This window comes from Grosmannia clavigera (genome assembly GCF_000143105.1).
Source record: "Grosmannia clavigera kw1407 unplaced genomic scaffold GCSC_124, whole genome shotgun sequence".
In the NCBI taxonomy this organism is placed as follows: domain Eukaryota; kingdom Fungi; phylum Ascomycota; class Sordariomycetes; order Ophiostomatales; family Ophiostomataceae; genus Leptographium; species Leptographium clavigerum.
This window is the reverse complement of record NW_014040819.1, coordinates 143,061-161,770: the sequence shown is the minus strand read 5'-3', so window position 1 is coordinate 161,770 and position 18,710 is coordinate 143,061. Positions and strand designations below refer to the sequence as shown.

At 51.2% G+C, this 18,710-nt stretch overlaps 6 protein-coding genes across 6 annotated transcripts; 2 read left to right on the top strand and 4 right to left on the bottom strand.

Annotated features, from left to right (window-relative positions):
* Positions 1-14: 14 nt before the first annotated feature.
* Positions 15-2,460, top strand: CMQ_1812 (uncharacterized protein; the record flags this gene model as incomplete). Its single annotated transcript, XM_014319183.1, has 4 exons — positions 15-76; positions 377-531; positions 599-2,113; positions 2,171-2,460. The coding sequence occupies 4 exons, from the start codon at positions 15-17 to the stop codon at positions 2,458-2,460; spliced, it is 2,022 nt and encodes a 673-aa protein (XP_014174658.1).
* A 9-nt stretch (positions 2,461-2,469) lies between these two features.
* Positions 2,470-3,587, bottom strand: CMQ_1784 (glucosamine-6-phosphate isomerase; the record flags this gene model as incomplete). Its single annotated transcript, XM_014319155.1, has 3 exons — positions 2,470-2,700; positions 2,764-3,464; positions 3,524-3,587. 3 exons carry the CDS (start codon positions 3,585-3,587, stop codon positions 2,470-2,472), a joined length of 996 nt encoding a protein of 331 aa, XP_014174630.1.
* Positions 3,588-5,119: 1,532 nt separating this feature from the next.
* Positions 5,120-7,100, bottom strand: CMQ_1787 (major facilitator superfamily transporter multidrug resistance; the record flags this gene model as incomplete). The annotated part of the gene is made up of 4 exons (XM_014319158.1): positions 5,120-5,703; positions 5,776-6,228; positions 6,407-6,647; positions 6,702-7,100. The coding sequence occupies 4 exons, from the start codon at positions 7,098-7,100 to the stop codon at positions 5,120-5,122; spliced, it is 1,677 nt and encodes a 558-aa protein (XP_014174633.1).
* A 1,693-nt stretch (positions 7,101-8,793) lies between these two features.
* Positions 8,794-10,459, bottom strand: CMQ_1822 (choline transporter; the record flags this gene model as incomplete). The annotated part of the gene is made up of 3 exons (XM_014319193.1): positions 8,794-9,525; positions 9,595-10,304; positions 10,360-10,459. The coding sequence occupies 3 exons, from the start codon at positions 10,457-10,459 to the stop codon at positions 8,794-8,796; spliced, it is 1,542 nt and encodes a 513-aa protein (XP_014174668.1).
* Positions 10,460-10,881: 422 nt separating this feature from the next.
* On the top strand, positions 10,882-12,961 carry CMQ_1808 (uncharacterized protein; the record flags this gene model as incomplete). The annotated part of the gene is made up of 4 exons (XM_014319179.1): positions 10,882-11,046; positions 11,229-11,918; positions 11,989-12,821; positions 12,874-12,961. 4 exons carry the CDS (start codon positions 10,882-10,884, stop codon positions 12,959-12,961), a joined length of 1,776 nt encoding a protein of 591 aa, XP_014174654.1.
* A 147-nt stretch (positions 12,962-13,108) lies between these two features.
* CMQ_1820 (thiamine biosynthesis protein) lies at positions 13,109-14,260 on the bottom strand (the record flags this gene model as incomplete). The annotated part of the gene is made up of 3 exons (XM_014319191.1): positions 13,109-13,996; positions 14,065-14,167; positions 14,226-14,260. The coding sequence occupies 3 exons, from the start codon at positions 14,258-14,260 to the stop codon at positions 13,109-13,111; spliced, it is 1,026 nt and encodes a 341-aa protein (XP_014174666.1).
* Between the last annotated feature and the right edge of the window lie 4,450 nt (positions 14,261-18,710).

Below are 18,710 nucleotides of genomic sequence, written 5' to 3'. Positions count from 1 at the left end.
TTGGAAGAACATGGATGGAGGCTGTGAAGGACAGGCCGGAAGGCAAGGCCGTTAAAGGGAGCAAAACAGTAGCACAGTAAGCAAGAGAGGGTCAGGGGATCCTGCTTCCCGAACACGTGCTTTGCCGGAAGACAGACCGGGTGCGTCGCCGAAAAGGTCCTTGAAGCTTCTTCTTTCCCGACGATGGGTGCATTTGTGCCGGTGTTTGCCGCGACGCCATTTGCCGACGCAATGCGACATAACTAGTCGGCGGCGTTTCCCGATTTGGAATGGGCTAGCAGGGGGTCACCCATATGATCCGGTCTTTCCATATTTGCCGCAGTTTCCCGCACTCTGTCCTTTGCACAACACAACGGTCTTTTGCAGCACTCGACAGACCTCCCCAGTACGCGCGTCCTGGCCACGACCCGGCATCTCTCGGACATCGTGACGGCATTGGTGCCGAACAGCGACACGTTATGGAGCTGCCACGTGATGGCCGGCCGTCCGAGAACGGTCGCAACCGTCGGCCAAAGGCCGGCAAGGCGTGCGGTTAGTGGACCGTTGGTGGAAGCGGAGCGGCCGTGAGAGCTGGCGGGTCTGACGCGTGCCGTTACAGTGAACTGCCGCAAGCAGAAGATGAAGTGCGTGGACAACCAGGACCCACGGGGCTGCCGGCGATGCGTACGGTCCGGCGTGCCCTGCATCTTTGTGCCACGTGCGAACGCAGCCACCCTACCGTCAGGACTTCTGGCCCTGGCAGCTGGGCGGCCATCAGTGGACCGGCCGTTCAAAGATGATGTTCTGCGGCGACTACAGGCTCTTGAAGAGTACCTGGGCTTCTCAACAGCCAATGGGAGGCGACAGTCGGGAGGCTCGGACGACGAGTTGGACGACAACGACGAAGACGGACAGGCAACCGGGGGCACCGGCTCGGACGACGAGGGGGAGGTGCCAGCAGCGTATGCATCACTGGGTGCGCTGTGGGAGGCGACGAGTGTGCTGTGCGAGTCGGCCCCGACGTCGGTGCCGCGACGGATCTGGAAGAAGGCCACCGTGGGCGAGCTTTGGTCGGCCTTCCACGAACGCATGCCGGGACTGCACTTCATGCCACGCAAGCAGACATTTTCGGTGCCCCAGCCTCTGCTGGTAGCATCGATCCTCTACTGCTCGAGCATCCGGGGACCGCCCGACATGGCCGCCGACCTGGCCCCACACTACTTTACTGTGCTTTGCAACGCCATCGCACAATTGAGCGTTCCGGAGAGCAGCATGGGCCGGCCGTATCCGCGTGGCGGGAGCAGCACAGCCACAACGGATGCCTACGAGGAGTGGGCCTTCCAGACAGTGCTCGGCATCGTGCTGGCAGGCCTGCTGGCCGAGGCCAGCGTGACGGTGACAGGCCTGTGGATCTCGGTGGCTTACCGGCTGATCCTCGAGCACTGTCCAGCCGATCAGGCTCTGCTGGCAGCCAACAACGACGGCGGCGGCGGTGCTCGCGAGTGGCGCAAGCTGTTCAGCGGTGTGCAGATTGTCGATCTAGAACACGCATCCCTGCATCTCAGCTGTCCCGTGATTCCGATCGAGTGTCCTCTCCCAGCGCTCAGTGTCGGTGTCCGTGACCAGCTGTACCGTCTGAGCCGCATGATGCACACGGGTCTGACACACTTCACCGGCCGCGGACTGCCGACCATCTGGTCCGTGTTCACGGGCAATAGCAGTAACGGAAACGGCAGCGGCAATGGCATCATCAGCACAGCAACCCCTGCCTTCACTGCGGTCGACGCGGCCGTCATCCGCGACTGGGCCCACCAGCTCGACGGCTGGCTTGTCGAGTTCAGCAGCATGTCTGATGACTCAGCATCGACTGCCCTGGACCGACAGGTGGTGTTTCGGCAGTATGTGCTGCACCGACTAGTGGTGCTGAGCATCTACCACCCGGCACGCGGCTGCGACCTCTGGAGCAACGGCATCACACCCCAGGAGCAGCGCGAGCTGCTATTGAGTGCGCGGGCCACGCTGAAGCTGCACTTGCACGACGACAGCATCTGGAGCAATTGGGACCTGGTCATGATCACGTGGGCAGCCCTGATTGTAGTGCAAGGCGTTGAGGGGGGTGTGGGAGAAGCAGATGGTAAGCAAGCATATGGTCGTCTGCAAGAGGAGATTATATATCAACACTGACTGTTAGATCTTCGGAACATCCGCGTCCACCTAGAGATGCTCAACCAGATGAACGTGCCCAAGTCGAAGCTCTGCGACCGGCTGATCGGCCGTTTGGAGGAGAGCCTTCGGGGCGTCAACACACCCGACATGACGGTCTTGGCCATGCAGCCACAGCCACAGCCGTCTTTCCTAGGACCGGACGACACGACGACAGGGCCCAGCCCCGGCAGCATGGACTACAGCGCATGGCAGATCTTTGACCAGGCCAGCCTGCAGCAGATCTCCTTCCGGGCAGAATGGGCAGGTCGGCCGTGACCAGAAGCCTCACTGCTGACCAGAAGTGCTGGCAAAAGTGATGGTGGCCGAACGCACGCTGAGAATCTTGGGGCTCATCCCGGGGATGCGCGACGACATGCTGTCAGGCGTCAGCTCACCATCCTCGGCGTCGGGGACATTCCGGGGCGGCACGTTGGTGTCGAGAGCGTGCAGCTTCTTCCGCCGAGGGATCTCGAATACGTTTTTTTGCCGGATCGTGTCCTCGACGCCTTTGAAGTACTGCGGGGGTCAGAACAACAGCCAAGATTGTGATACCTCAACACACCACTACGACACACTCACATTCACAGTCTTGACTTTGCAATCGACAGTGGCGGCATCATCAACGACTACCATGCTGCGGGCATGCATCTGTAGGCAGCTGAGCGTGCACATGTGGCTGACGGCGCCCTCGACGGCCTGTTGGATAGCCGCAGCCTTGCTGTGGCCAGTGGCGATGATGACGACCTCACGGGCGTCGAGAATTGTGGCGACACCGACCGTCAAGGCCATGCGCGGCACAGCAGAGACGTCACCGCCAAAGAAGCGCGCATTGGCCACTTGTGTTTCAAAAGCCAGCGACTTGACGCGAGTGCGCGACGCCAGCGACGATCCGGGCTCGTTGAAGGCGATGTGGCCGTCGCTGCCAACACCGCCGAGGAAGAGCTCGATGCCGCCGGCAGCACGGATCTGCGCCTCGTAGCGGCTGCATTCGGCCGCAAAATCGCCGTCGGCCGGGTTGCCGTCCAGGATGTGCACGTTGGCAGCCGGGATGTCGACGTGGCGGAAGAGATTGGCAAACATGAAGCTGTGGTACGACTCGGGATGCTCGCGCGGCAGACCAACATACTCGTCCATGTTAAAGGTCACGACATGCTGAAACGACAGCTGGCCGGCCTTGAAGGCTGCCACGAGCAGCCGGTACACAATCAGCGGACTGGAGCCGGTCGGTAGGCCGAGCACAAACGGTCGTTCGGCTGACGGCGCAAAAGCCGTGATGCGGTCTGGAGGTCAGCTTGCAGAAGCAGGGCTAAGACGGCCAAAAGACGGAGAGATGACCCACTGATGATGTACTCGGCCACATACTGCGAGGCAGCCTCAGAGTCAGGTCGAACTACAAGACGCATGGTGGAGGTCAATGGTGGAGCTGGAAGGCTGACAGTGGAGCATGGATAGCCGCAGACGCAACAGAAGAACGATAGAAGCGGGAGAAGCAGTGGTAGCAGCAGCAGCAAGAATAGCAACGGCTTGGACAGTAACAGCTTCTCAGGTGCAGGCAGATGATAACATGACTTGAGGCACAGCGAGTCCTTATCCTAAAATTGCTCTAGCCAGTGCGCCAGTCAGCAACCGGAGCGACTGGCCGAACTATGCCGGGTGTAGTCCGGTCTGGATTTGGGTCAGCCCACGTAAGCTGTTTTGTTACATCTGCTATACATGCGTTTATGCGAGTGTAAAAGTGTATGCATCTATCGAGATCGTCCCACCGCGCCATAAAAAAGCGCATTCCTGAAGAATGTCGCCACCCATGAGCGATAGTATTCAGCGACATTAACCCCGGCCTGGGACCACGAAGAAGACGGCACGACATTGGAGGCAAAGGTGGAAGACACCGCAGACGCCCGCCAAGGAAAGCGCCCTTCACACCCTCCATATGTTTGCGCGTGCTGGATCTACGTCGTAGTTCTCCTTCTAGTTTTGGCATCTGCCTAAGTGTCAATGGCGATGTAAGATACGAGTAGATAAGAATTGTCCTCGGTTCTTCCAGCCCGTAAAATGAACGAGGCAGTGGAGATAGGAGTGGAGTGGTTCGGGCAAATTGTCGGTGGACTCCCGAATTGGAAGGTAAGATGTACGGAGTAGAAGAACGGAGCATAACGATAATAGGTTAGCTGTTTTTCGGAATCCCGACGGAGTGATTTCTCACCATCCGTTCGGAGAGACATGAGCCTAAAATAGCCACCTTCTTGGCGATTTGGTTACTATACTTCTCTCGCCCGATTTGGACAAGCAACCTATACGGAGTACGCGTGAGTTGCAGATGCTCGTCGGTATCTTATCTAAGACAGCCTTTTTCCATTAAAAGACGGGCCCCTGTCTAGCGCCAGTAATCATTTTCAGAAAATGAACCTTGCTTTGTCTGTGCCAAGGCACCACAATTCGTAATTACGCCCTACGTATTACTCCGTATTTCCGAGTTGTGAATGAGTCTTATCTAAAAAGTGAGGTCCAAAACCAAAACAGTTCTTTGACACTATTGGTGAACTTATCATGCTTGTCCACGTTTGAACAAAGAAGCCTTCTCAAATATACCAGAACACTTGAATTCCGACTTACATAGTTTTCATGTCTATGGTCTATAATTCATCAGGCCGTCTATAATCTATCTATAAATGTAGTAGAAAAAACCAAAGAGTTCACAACCCGAAGGCAATCTATGTCGCTTGTGAATCTCCCATCCGAGAAACATACCGAGCCCCCTACCAGAAGTCCCTCTAGGAATCCAGCCAAGATCCAACCATGAACTCCCTCCAGAGAATTCATCCAGAATCCCATCCAGAACCCATCCAGAACCCATCCAGAACCCACCATCCCACCATCCCACCAAGAAACCCCACCTGCCTTTGATAGGTCACGGACGAATATCAACCATCCCGTCTCACACCTTCTCAATCTGCTTCGCTCTCCGCTGTGCTCTGGCTGCTCTCCATTCCATCCCCCAGACCCAGGTCACAACGGCGAGAGGTATGCACGCAACAGTGATCAGTGCCAGCGTCAGGAATGCCGGGCCAGGGCCCATGGCCCCAATCATCCTCTCAACAAACGATACTCCAATAGCACCCAGACCGCATCGCACCAAGTTGTTCACAGCCGTTCCTCCTGCACCTTTGCCGGGACACAGATCCGAGATTAGAGTCTGGTTCATCGCGAAGACGGCATTGCTAGAGGCAGCGATCAAAAACTGTAGCAGAAGCGGCACGGCAATCCAGCCAGGCCTGGCCGAGAGTCTGTGCGATGACACCGAAAATCCATACAACCCGGTGGAAATAACAAACAACACCGTGAACAGCGGCAAGCTGCGTTGGCGTGCTTTCTCGACAGGAAAGTCTAAAGGTAAGTCTTTTGCTGGTACTTTATACTCGGCTGGGAGTTGTTTTTCCACTATATATGCGGCCTCGGCTGCTTTGTAGTCTTGCGTCATCTGCCGTCCAACGATTGCGGAGCCGATAATCGTTCCTAAGCCTGAGGAGAAGGTTAATACGATGCCGTAGAAGAGTAAGGATACTGCTCAATATGCAGTCGCTAAAATCATACCATTGGGCAAATATGCGAGGCCAATAAGGGTTTCATCCAAGCCGAAGTTCGACTGGAACAAGCTTGTCGTGCTTGATGTGACCATGCTCCAGATGGCATAGATCACGCCACCATATATCAAGTTGAGGATGATTTCTTTTTGCGTCAGGAGCCTCAACGGTTCAACAAAGGTCGCAAGTGAAATACTCTTCTTTGCACTGGCAGCCTCCTCTTCGGGATCGCTAATATAGCTCGGCTCCTTCACGAATTTGTACATCAGAGGTTGATAGATCCCCTTCTGCCGCAAGTGGCCATCACCTGCTAGTCTTCGCATGGTTTCCGGAAGGAAGCCGACAATGGTAACGAGGACAAGTGATGACAAAATCAGCAAAAATATGAAGATTGACCTGAACCCAAGATAGTTTCCGAGAACACCACCTAGAACAGGTCCAACAGCGATGCTGAAGTTCCGAACTGTTCAAAGTTGTCAGTATGTCACGGAAGAGCGGTCGAAGCAGAAAAGCTTACTGGCTTGGTAAAAACCGATGAAGGCTCCCCTTTCAGCAGGCGGCGAAATGTCCTGAATAACGCCATTCCCTGATGACTATGTTAGTCTGGTAGAGCCGAGATATATCCAGATGCAAAGACTTACCGATGCTGACAGTAGAAGCGCTGCCAGCGGCCTGCAAGCCTCTGAAAATCAAAAGGATGGCAAAGCTTGGTGAGAATGACAGCGCAATGTTGGCAACGATGTAGACAGAGAAAGAGGCAATGTAGATCGGTCGCCGACCAAGTGCGTCGGAGAATGCACCCCATATGACGGGCGATATTCCCTGGACAACAAGATAGGACGTGATGGTCAAGGACACAGAATTGGAGCTAACGTGCAGTTCCTGTCATTCCTGTATTAGCGACGGGGGCAAGTTAACGGACGCGGACGTACTCACTTGCGAAATTTGATTCAGCGATGGAAAGTATATGTTTGAAGACAAGCCCGAGAATAAGCCGGCAAGGCCAATGATGATGACCACTGACCACTTCTGCTTCAACGAAAATAAATGGTATGGCTGTTCCGCATCGCACTTGTACTGGGACTGCTCGCTTTCCGAATCCGTGATACTCGAGCTATCCTTGGAGTCTTGCAATACACCTGCAGTAATATCTCGTATCTCTACGGAAGGACTTCTTAGAGGGCCATGGCCGTCTTTGTTTTCATCGGCCTCGTAGATACGAAGAGTGTCCGGCACATCTTCGTGGAAACTACCTGGCTCCACACTGTTTATAATTTGAACAACAAGGCTGTCCTTGTTGGGTAGCCGGGAGATGGCATCCTGGTCATGGGCCATCCTGAAGATAGCTTTGTGGAAGCTTAAGAGAGCAGCAGACGGGTTTCGCGAAATGTGTTAGGAGTTTTGATCGAGTTCGGCATATGGAGTAAGTTTCTGAGTTGTGTCCGCAGACTTCAGGAAGAAAATAGAGTTTCAAGTCCGTCTAGGGTCACTCTTAAGTAGTTTCTCAATCTCGACATGGCGTATGCTGCATTTCCGCTATAAAGTAAACGGATATAAGATACCCGCCAAAAACAAGGAACAGGGACAGTGAGAACATAGCATGAACAAGCAGGTGGATACATTCTTTTGCCTCGTACGTGAAACGCCTTGGCTCACCAAGAATCATGGCTGATCCGATTTGCTCATTTATGGGGCAGTGTGACGTTGCAGCATGTCCTCGCAAGAGGAAGTGAAGATTTCACCAGGGAGCCGGTTATCTTCTTTCTTATTTCCAGGCGGGCTGTCTTAGACGTTCACATGTCTGGGCAGTGATGGTATCGATTTCGCGTCATTTGGAATGCAGTTGCGAGGACGATGATGGAATTACCGTTTCAGAGAATGAGGCTGCCCGTTGCGATAGCATGAACCATGGGCCATGTTTCCACGGATGAGTTCCGTCCGTGCTTGGCTTTGTATTGGATCCGGGCATTGTAGGAGGGCCGATGGTGATAAGAAAATGAGGACGGCAGGTCGGCACTCTTGGCTGGACCCTGCGGAAGACTGTTTAAGGAAGTCATCCTTTATGCCAAGTAAAAAACCGCCGCTAAGATCCACCGGGTAGCGGGATCTGCATGCAGTAGATTGGAGATCGCCGAATGTGAGGTGAACATAGCGGCTATGGTATTACTAGTATCATACATGCTCATCCATACTGGTATGCCTTGCGGCCCGATGGATACGCACAGAGCCCGATGCCTGAGACATGCGTTACATACGGAGTAGAAGCTGAGACTAGACCGGTTCAGAAAGCTGCGAATGCAAAGGGCCAAAAGGTGCATCAATGGGCCAAACGGAGGACACCGATAAGAAAAAGGCGACATCTGGCCTTTTCTTGCGCCTCAGTCTTCAGTCGCCAAGCTGCAGCGCACGGTGCTCGCGGAAATTGCCGGTTGTCCTTTTTTTTCCTTTTTTTTCCTTTTTTTGGGTTTCTTCTTCTCCTTTTTTCTTTCCCCTTTCTATCCTCGGCCGTGATCCGCGGCTGTCGGGTGGAGATGCTGGAAATTCCTATTTCTGCCCCGAGGCACGGACCCAAGATCGCCACAGGCTGTACCATTTCAGCTGGAAGAATTATGCCTATCTCAATTCGGATTTGTGCTGGAGTAAGTCACATTGTCCCTGGTTTTCTGAAATCAAGGGTTTGACAGGTAATCTTATGAAATACGCAGATTCGAGAAGACCCAATCAAGTATGGGAAATCGGAGCAGGTGCACGGAGCACAGAAGGAGAGATTGGCCAAGCCACAATGCGCCAAGACGGATATAAAAACAAGGTACTCCGTACTTCGTAAATCACACAGCTTCTTTCATTAAGATACTACCACAGTTTCATTATAATCGGACCCACTCCAACCATAGCCCTTCTATGTCCCTACGACGTAGCTCCTTGGCTTTTTTTCTGGTTGTCCCTAGAGCTGCATATGCTGGTTTCCTTGCATATTCACGTAACTTACCATGTAACGTGTCGAGAAGACAGGTTCGCCCGACTCCGTCTATTGTTCGGCAACGACGGCAATCTTGGCTTTGTACTGCTTGCTGCCGAAAACCCACCAGGCGAGGATGAGGATGGGAACCCCGCCCACGACGACACAGGTGTAGTTCATGTTCTCGGTCGTGGCGGGCATGCTGTAGGGGAAGCTGAAGAAGACGATGGCGAAAATGAGCCAGGCAACAGTGATGCCATTGACGAGGAAGCCCCAGCGGCCCATGTAGAAGACACCGCGGTACATGTTGCGGCGGCCAGTGAGTAGATTGGTGAGGATGGGGATGAGGTAGGCGATGTTGTTGATGGTGACGGCCGAGCCGAGCATGCTGTTAAAGGCGGTGGAAGAGCCAAGATAGATACAGCCCAGAGCGGCATTGACGGCAGTGACGAGCAATTGGGCGTTGAAGGGGACGCCGTGACGGACAGACACGCGGGACCACCAGCCGCTGTAGGGCATAGCGCGATCGCGGGAAAAGGCCCAGAGGACCCGGCTGGTCGACAGCTGGGACGAGATGACACAGGGGCCGAGGGCGATGAAGAGGATAAAGGTCAGGCCAAAGGCGCCTCCACGTGAGCTGGTGGCCTGGTAGAAGAGCTCGGACAGCGGCAGGACCATGTTGGTGTCGCCCAGGGCGGCGTAGTCCTGCACACAAAACATAAGGGCGATGAGGTAGGTCAGGCCGGTGACAAAGGCAATGGTCAGGGTGATGGCAATAGCCAGGGGGGCATTTCGCGAGGGCTATCTTGTCAGGGATCAGGTATCAGGGAGCAGGGAGCAGGGAGCAGGGAGCAGGGAGCAGGGACTCACGTTCGGCATCTCCTCCGTGATGTGAGTGACGCCATCAAGACCGCCCAGGCTATAGAGCGGGTTGACGAGGCCGGTGATGAAGCAGATCGCATTGTTCTTCCAGCCGGTGCCGTTGACCCAGGTCCGGAAGACAAAGGCCGAGTCGCGATACGAGGGTGCGCAGGCCACGACGGTGATAAGCACGACGAGCCAGCCGATCTGCAGGTAGAAGAGCGAGAACTTGTTGAGGGCCGGGATGGCGCGGTTTCCCCAGAGCACGACGGCCGCGGTGAGCAGGTTGAGGCCCTGGTAGATGACAAACGTCTGCCACACATGGATGTTCAGGTGGGGGTGAAAGATGGCGATAAGGGCTGACAGGGTCTCGGCGTAGATCAGGTTGGTCGAGGCCGTGGTGAAGATCCAGCCACAGACGGTCAGCCAGCCGGTGATAAAGCTGAGGAAGCTGCGCGGTCGAGGCGGTGAAATCGCGGCGATCCAGTGGTACATGCCGCCCTCGGTCGGGTAGCTGGACACAAACTCGGCCAGTGACGCGCCCAGGAAGCATTGCAGGATGGTCACCAATATGAAGCCGTAGATGATCGCGCCCGGGCCGCCGGCCTCGATCTCCGTCACGATCGACAGCCCCAGGCCTGTCCACGAGATCGTCGTGGTCGAGGCCAGGCCGATCAGCGACATCACCGTGAAGTGGCGCTTCAGCTCCTGCTGGTGGCCTGCGCCAGTGTCAGCGCCGTCTGCCCGACCTGCCTGCAGCGTGTCGGCACTCACCCATCTGCGCCAGCCGCTGCTCGTCCGCCGTCATTGGCTGCCCCTTTTCCGTCATCATGGTTTCTGGGCCTTTTTCGGCGGATATGTTGCCTTCAGACATGGCTGCTGCGGACGTGTAATCTTGAGATTCCGCTGCTGCCTCGACCCATCGTGTGTGGATGCGGCTGCTTTCTTTAATACATATGTGTGTCAACCCCGTTGACAGCTCGCCTGTTTCTCTGCTGCAGTCGACGGCTTCCAGCCATCTTTTTCCCACCGCATCTGCACTACCAGCCGCCGTTGCGTCGCGCTTGCCCTAAGTGGAAGCAGCGCGGGACCAGTATTGCCGGGGTTGACCGGCCATCCGGCCAATCACAGCCTGCCATTTCCCCGGTCGCCCTCACGGCAAACCCCGGCACAGGTGCCGATGATAAGAACGTGGCATGTCGCGTGGTCTTTCGTCCCGTCTAACCTGATCTTCCCCTGTCTCGTTGGCCGTCACGGCGCTGGCCAGTCCGATTCGGGCAGCGCTCGCCGCAACCCATGTGCATTTTCCTTTTTCTACTGCCCCGGTCCACCGATCTGGACAGTTGGTCTGCCGAGTCGATATCGCTGCGCGTAGTCCCCGATGCCGTCGAGCCTCCGGAAATTGCTGCTGCCACCGGCCACAGACTGCTGCGGTATTTGCCGGGCTGTTGTGGATACCACGTGCGTTTGCAAGCTTGCTGATCCTCGGGATATTTGATCGTCTTGGTTGGACCTCCTCTCTGCAAGGCTTCTCTGTCTCCATCCATCCTCATCCGACGCATTCCCTGGTCGGTCTACTATCGTCCGTAGTCATGCGTCCGTTTTCTCTTGGGCTTGTCGCCCTGACGCTCGCTTCCGTCCAGGCAGCAAAGCTCTCGCCCATTGTGCAGGACATGTTCGATGGCGAGATGCGCTTCCTGGACCGGCTGTATGACAAGACGGCCGGCTATCTGTACAACTTCTACTACCCCTTGGCTGCTGGGCCGCATGAGACTCGCTCGTCCGTGTGGTTTGCCGTCGGCCTGTTGCAGCGCAACAGCGGCGATGACCGGACCAATGCCGTCAAGATCATCAACAACGTCATTGCTGGCCAGGAGAAGAACGTGTCGGCCCAGTGGTATGGCGACTACACCGTCTATCCGGAGCAGCCGACGGTAGGCAGCAGGAGCTACGATCCCGTGATCTACAACTCTTGGGACCCCAACTGGCGCGGCTTCATCGGCACCGCCCTGATTGTCATTTATGAGGAGTTCGGCCACCTTATTGGCCGCGACGTTCAAGAGCTCATCGTCGAGTCGCTGTACAACAACTCCATCGGCGACAGCTACCGCGTCGGCGGCGTCGACGGCGATAATCTGTACCCGTCGTACAGCAACCCGTCTCTGATGCGTGCCGTGGTCACCGGCTGGAGCGGACGCATGTGCAACGACAGCAACATGACCGCTGCCGGCGAGGCCTATGCGCAGGAGATCATCGACCTGTTCAACCTCAACAACACCCTGTCCGAGTTCAATGTGCCGACGTACTACGGCGTCAGTCTGACAGCCTTGACGGTAAGGGAAAGGGGGTGAAATACGAGGTTTGACACGTGACCTGACAGCTGACAATCGCTATTACCACCAGCTCTGGGCCAAATACCTGCCATCCTCGTCCGTCATGGCCCAGAACGGTCCCCGCATGGTGGCCGACATCTGGACGGCCTTTGGTGACTTCTACAACGCCCAGCTGCAGAACCTGGCCGGCCCGTGGGACCGGTCGTACGGTTACGACATGAACAAGTATGTCGCCATCATGTCGCTGCACATCTGGTCGCTCGTTGGCCGCCAGCACGTCTTCGGTCTCGGCAGCGTGGACACGTCCGAGGACCCCTGGCTGCTGACCCACGCTGACGATGGCGAATTCGTACCCCTAATCGCCGTCCTGTCCGACTTCCATCGCTCGCTGGTGCCGGCCAGCGTCATCCAAAGCTTGACCGTCTTTCCGGGCGAGCACACGGTCCATCGGCAGGCCTACACGCCACCCTTTGACCTCGATGTCCGCAATATCTCCACCTGGCTGTCGGCCGACCTGACCATCGGCGCCGACTCCTATAACCAGACCGTCGTAGGCGGCGCCAGCCAGGACTCCAACTCCTTCAGCCCGGCCATTGTGCACTGGCACCGCAATGCCACCGCCCAACAGGCCGCCAGCGTTGGATACTTCTCGCTGCACCCTTCCCAGTCCAGCATGCAAGCCCGTGTCGGCCCGGGCGCCCTCAACCTGACCTACCCGGCCGGCAACGCATCCAGCTCCTTCACCTTTGTTGTCGCCAGCAACCCGCTCGGCACCAAGCGCGACGTGACCGGCCTGGCTGACATTGACGGCGTGTCTGTCTCGATTCTCAGCGGCAGCACCGTCAACCCGGTCCCGGAGGTCGCTTTCTGCGGTCTTGTTGGCGGCACTTGCAGCCTCATCCAGTAAGTCTTTTTGGCCGCTCTCCTGCTCTCGCAAACATTGCTGACCAGCCAGCAACTTTGAGTTCTGGAACCTGACCTTCATCATGCCGGCAAACAGCACTGAGCTGCCGCAGCTGAACCTTCACTTTGACCTCGTCTAGTTCACTGCAGCATAGAACACTGTATATCCCACTTTAATAAACATCAATTCTGCTAAAAGCCTATAAATGAGTGACTGTCGAATGTAATGTAGGTGGAATCGTGTGCCGTTTCTGTCAGCTGATCGTATGAGCTTCCTCTACGAAATTTCACACCACCTGCTCGCCCACACGATGGAAACCGCCATGGACGGCGACGTCCTTCTGCAAGACAGCAATGCGCTTCTGGTCGCCAGTTGGGTCGGCCGACTCGGGCGCCAGGGTCCACTCGAGAAAATCATTAGTGTAGTTGGGCGCAAAGTCGGCGTTGAGCACGCCAAGACGCTTGCCGTAGGCAGTAACCTTGGCCCAGTCGCGTTGGACGTTCTTGAGATCATTGGACAGGTAGGCGTAGCTGCGCTCAAAGATCTTGCGGTTGAGGGCCGTGTCCATGGGTGGCTTGCAGGCCACGTATTCTTTCCAGGCCGTCTCGGGTTCGGCGAGCACAAAATCGGTGGCCCGCTTGACGGCACGCAAGAAGGCGCGCACCTTTTCCGGATTCTCAGCCACAAACCGCTCATGGCCAATGTACAGGATGGAGCAGAAACAGCAGCAGCCCAGCTCGGCCAGCTCGTCGATGCGCAGCATCGTAACCTCGGACCGATCCCGGCCCTGGCTTGCCAGCCACTCCTCTAACTCTACCATCTGTACGTTCTCCAAGCCAATGCCTGCGTCGATGCTGCCGTCAATGATTGCCCGCGACACGTTCATACCACAGCGCACGGCCGTGTAGTCCAACGGGCTCATGCCATAGTGGCTCGTCAGTTCGTCGATCTGGATCTTGCCGAACTCGCCCACGTAGCCGATACGCTTGCCCCGGAGACTGCGGAAGTCCGTCGTGATACCCGACGACTTGAAGTAGACCACGCCCGTGAATGGCTCATCGAGAAGACTGCCGATCGACACAACCGGAAAGCCGTGTGCCTTTGCTGCAAGCGTGTGGATCATCGCCTTGAAGCCGAGGTCGATTTTGCCACTGCCGATCATCTCCGTCACGTCCTGAATGGCCCGCAAGTTAGCTAGCGGATCTCAAACCTTCCTGCCGCTATTCGTTCAGAAACACGCACACTCGGGTCATTAGGTTCGACAATGGCAACTTTAATGCCTTCATCGTCAAAGTAACCCCTGGCCTGGGCTAGGAATAAAGGGGCGTGGTATGGCGTGGCGTGCCTGTGTGTGTCAGGGACTGGATTTTGGAGAGAAACCAAGACAACCGTCAATCGCATACCAATTCGTAAGAAAAGTGATCTTGTCAGTCGACATGTTGACAGATCGAACCAGAAGCTTCTTGTAGTCAGCAAAACACATCCCATCCATGCCTAAACAGGCACACAGCTTGGAGGGAAAAGGGGGAGCAAGAAGCATGTCCTTTCGCTGGTATTATCCAGATCAAGTTCACCGGTATTTCTCAGATCGACAGTCTGTTTTGAGGCCGTCCACATGGTCTGTCCAGCTATGCCAGCCAGACCCTGCTTCAGGACCACAAGACTAAATGTCGAACACCCGGCTGCTTTCTTCAATAGTTACCTCGATCTACAGATAGATACGCGAAAAGACCCATTGCTTCTCTTGGGGACTCCTACTATGTTTGATTTTGGAGTTGGATTGGCAGATTGGGGATCCTTGGTGGAAATAAAAAGAAGTGAATGGCTGACTGTTGGGTTGAAAAGGAGAGCGTACAAATGAAAATGGTTGTCAACGGACGGCGTTGAAATACCGTCCTCTCGGCTATGTCGGCTAGAAGATGCACACCCTCTTGTCCGTTTCGCATGCATTCCGGTAGAGTTTGCTTTCTTTTCTTTGCGACTTTCCGTGATGCCCCGTGTAATTTGCCGACATGTGATGGGTGCGGGGTCTCTCCTCCGAAGTACGGCCCTTAGGTACATGACGTCGTCATTGCCTGATCGCCGAGCCAAGGTTGTGCATTAAAGCATATTCCGTACGGAGTACGGAGTAATAGAAAGGCAGAAATCAAGAATAAGGTCGCAATCTGAAACCCCGTGTTTTGCTGCGGTTAGGGTTAGGAAACTAGTACACTAGTACTAGTACTTGTACTAGACTAGTTCTTTAAAACTAGTACTAGCAGTACTAGTGTACTATTATTACTAATAGTATCAATAGCTTTTAACTTATAATAAAATTAAGAAAGTAAGTAATAATATAGTAAGGTAAGTAATAGTAATTAAAAAAAAAATAATAATAAGCAAGTAAGTAAGTAAGAATAACTAACTAAGTAGCTAACTAACTAATAAGTTCTTATTTACTATCCTTATTACTCTTTAACCCTAAGTCCTTCTTAAACTTATTTAAATCTTTAATCTTCTAACTTTTTAATAAAAGAATATTTTTTAGCTATATCCGAAAGAAGCTTATTTCTAGGCTTAGTAATAACATTATTGCTAATAGAGAAATATCTTTTAATAGCCCCTAAAGTAGCAGGAATAGCTAGGTAATGCCTAGCTAGTATGCTTAAAATAAGGTATTTTAAAGCACTATTAGCCTAGTTGTAAGAGTCTAGCCTAATAGGAGAAGTTACTATTAAGTAAATCAAACTAGTTAAAAACTAAGCTAGAGAAGAAGAAAGATATTTACACAAGCAAGCCTACCTCCTTTATCCTTAAGTAGTTTCTTCCCTTCCTTCATACCCTACTAGGTCCCTTCTATCTAGCTCCTGCTTCCTATCTAAGTAAGTTACCGGCGCGCATAGTATAGAGTGGTTTATAGTTAAGAGGTAGGAGCTTAAAGAGAGAGGAGGAGAGTGCCTTTTAGTTCTTATGCTTAATTAAGGTATCCTACCATAGTTTCTTACAGGGTGCGTGGTAAGTTACGTAGCTTAGCCAACCTAGTTATTCTAGGCCGAGAGCAAAGCTAAGGACTTATATTAGGCTATAACCTGTTATAATAGCCCCCTTCCTTCTTTATAGAGGGGAGTAAGAAGGGCCTTTTTAAATGCCTTATAAGCGGCCGTAGTAAAAAGGTTTGTTAGCAGCTTCTACGTAGGGCCTACGTAGCTTATTTACTTAACTAGGACTTTAAGCCGCGGCTGCGCTTTTTAGATTAGAGGATTAGCTTAACTAGATATTCTTTTGCGCTATAGTCTAGGTTAGCGTTCAAGGGTAGGATAAGAAGAGGGCTAAATTTAAGGGTAGTTTAAAAGAAGAAGAGGTTTTAGTAGGCGCGGTAAAGTAAGTTAACGTAGAATATAGGATAAATCCTTAAAGAGGTATTAAGCTTAACTGTATAAGACTTAACTAGGCTAATAACTTTAAAGAGAAGGCTAACTTAATTAAGATTTTTTAAGAGGTAGGTAGTCTTTATGTTTTATAGGCGTAAGAAGACTTTGTCTCCTACTTAATAAGATTTAAAAGCTTAATAGAATTTATTAGTATAGCATTCTTAGGTTTTTTAAGCGTTAGCTAGCTGCTTAAGTAAAGTTAAAGAGGTCTTTTTATTTTATAAGCTATACTTAGCCTTACGTAGCTAAGGAGAGAAAGGAGCTATAAAAAAGGTTTAAAGAAAGTAAAAGGATAAGAAAGTAGTAGCTGTGTAAAGGAAAAAAAAAGGATAGTTTAGTAGTTAAGAAAGTATAAGAATTTAAAGCTATTATAGCGCTAAGTAAAAGGAAAGCTTAATTGTTTTAAAAGAAAAAGGTATAAATATATAAAAATACTTTTACTTCTTAATTAGCCTTTTTTATAGTACTATTAGTTTAAAGGTAGAAAGTTATTAAGAGTTTATGTATAATATATAGCTTTTTATAGATTTCTTTTTAAAGTATAAAGATAAACCAAAGTTTTTAGTTAAAGATAATAGAATTTAAAAGGCTATAATATATAGAGATAAATCTAGCTAAGGCTTTTACTATATTAATAGCTTTAATATTCCTTATTAAAATTAGTACTATAGACTTTAAAAGGTAGTTTATAACTATTAAAAGGTTCTTATATAGTATGCCTTAAAAGAAGAAAAAGAGTAAAAGCTTAGTAATAAAGTTAATAAACAATTTAGCTTAAGGTTAATTAAGGACTAGTAAAGGCTTTAATAAGCTTTTTTTTCTTTTTTTTTAACCCTTTACCTTACTATAAACATTATAGTTTTATACTAGCCTTTAAATATTTACTAATAAACTAAGCTAAGTATATTTCTTAAAGACTAAGTCTTTAGTCTTTTTTTTATAAGGGTATTCTACACACGCGTCCCTACGCACTGGTTCGGCAACCAGTCGCTTACTAAGCGGCGGACTTAACGAACTATCTTAACACATTGCACAGGACTAGCACAGCCACTTAGCTGCGCCACGCCCCACTAGGTTTGCGCTACACCGCATCTTCCAGCCACGTATATATTAGCTGGCAAGCCTTTGCCTACTAATCTCCTATAGTTCGTTAAGTTGAAGTCTTAATACAACAGTACAAACCAGTTAAGCCTTCGTGTTTTAGGGTTGCACACCAGCCCCTTACANTCACCAACNACCCCTTTTTGAGAAGATATGTCGGATAATAAGGCGCAGCACTGCTCGATTAGGACAAGAACTGTACAAAGCCGATTAACGCGACGTTGCCACCCCCTACTAAATTGAACGGAAGCCTCACCGAGCGCAGTATTGCTGCAGGGGCCCCAACCCCTTACGTCTACGCTTAAAAAGGAGCGGCTCACGTGCCACTTATCGACACCTTGACGTTCACCGACACTCTGCTCGCGCAGCAAAAGCTGTAAAGCAATGACTATACTTTGATTATGCTAACGCTGAAGTCTCTGACGAAATGTATACCCTCATGGCTTCTTGTAACGCTGACTATAGGACGGTAACGCAACCGCTAGCCGCTGCAACATTATATTTTTGACTGGTGGAGATTCGAGGTCTCTGCTACAATGACGTGATAAGTGTTAGCCTACTAGAGAGAGCCGTTCAATCCTATAGCGCTCCTCTAAGAGTGTAAATCGTTTAAAGATTATTTAAGCAGGTTGTCTGTTGACTATAGAATTGTTTTATGGTAGGAGAATGCACTGTGAACGATTCCAAGGAGGTATAACTTTAGTAACTGCTAGCAACAAACCCCATTTACCGCGTTCTCCAGTGGTTAAACTTTGTATCTGATTTCTAACATGCCCCGCCACTACAGGTTTTTTAGTACTGTTTTGTATGGTAATTAAGCGCCAATGGTTAATTGGTCTTTATTGTTTTCTACTTGATACTTAAAGCTTGTCTAAACTTTTTTTTATGGTTAAAAGATGTCTTTGATATATTTGTAGCGTGTTTTTTTAATATTTTGTTTAAGCGGTTTTAAAAAAAAAATTTTCTAGGATTCTTTTTTTATTAAAATTTAATTTTGGTTATTATTTTTGGTCTTATTATTAGTCTTTTGGTCTTTAGTTATATAAGTAAATAAACTGGCTTATTAAATTATTTATTATCTTTTGGTTTTTAATCCTTCCCTTCATTTTTTAACTTTTTAATATAAAAAAAATTTTTTACCTTGGCTTTATATACTAAATCTTTGTGAATTTTTATCTATTATTTTTCTATGAGATAAATTTATATAATTTGACTACCTGCGTTTTTTCCTGTATACAAATTTAAGGTGACTTAATTCTTAAATAAATGTTTCGCCCATTTACCAATACACGCCCGTTTTAATATATAACCTCTCTCCCGCCTTATAAATCTTCTTTTTTTGCTTCTTTTATATATTTCCGGTTTTTTCGTCTTTTT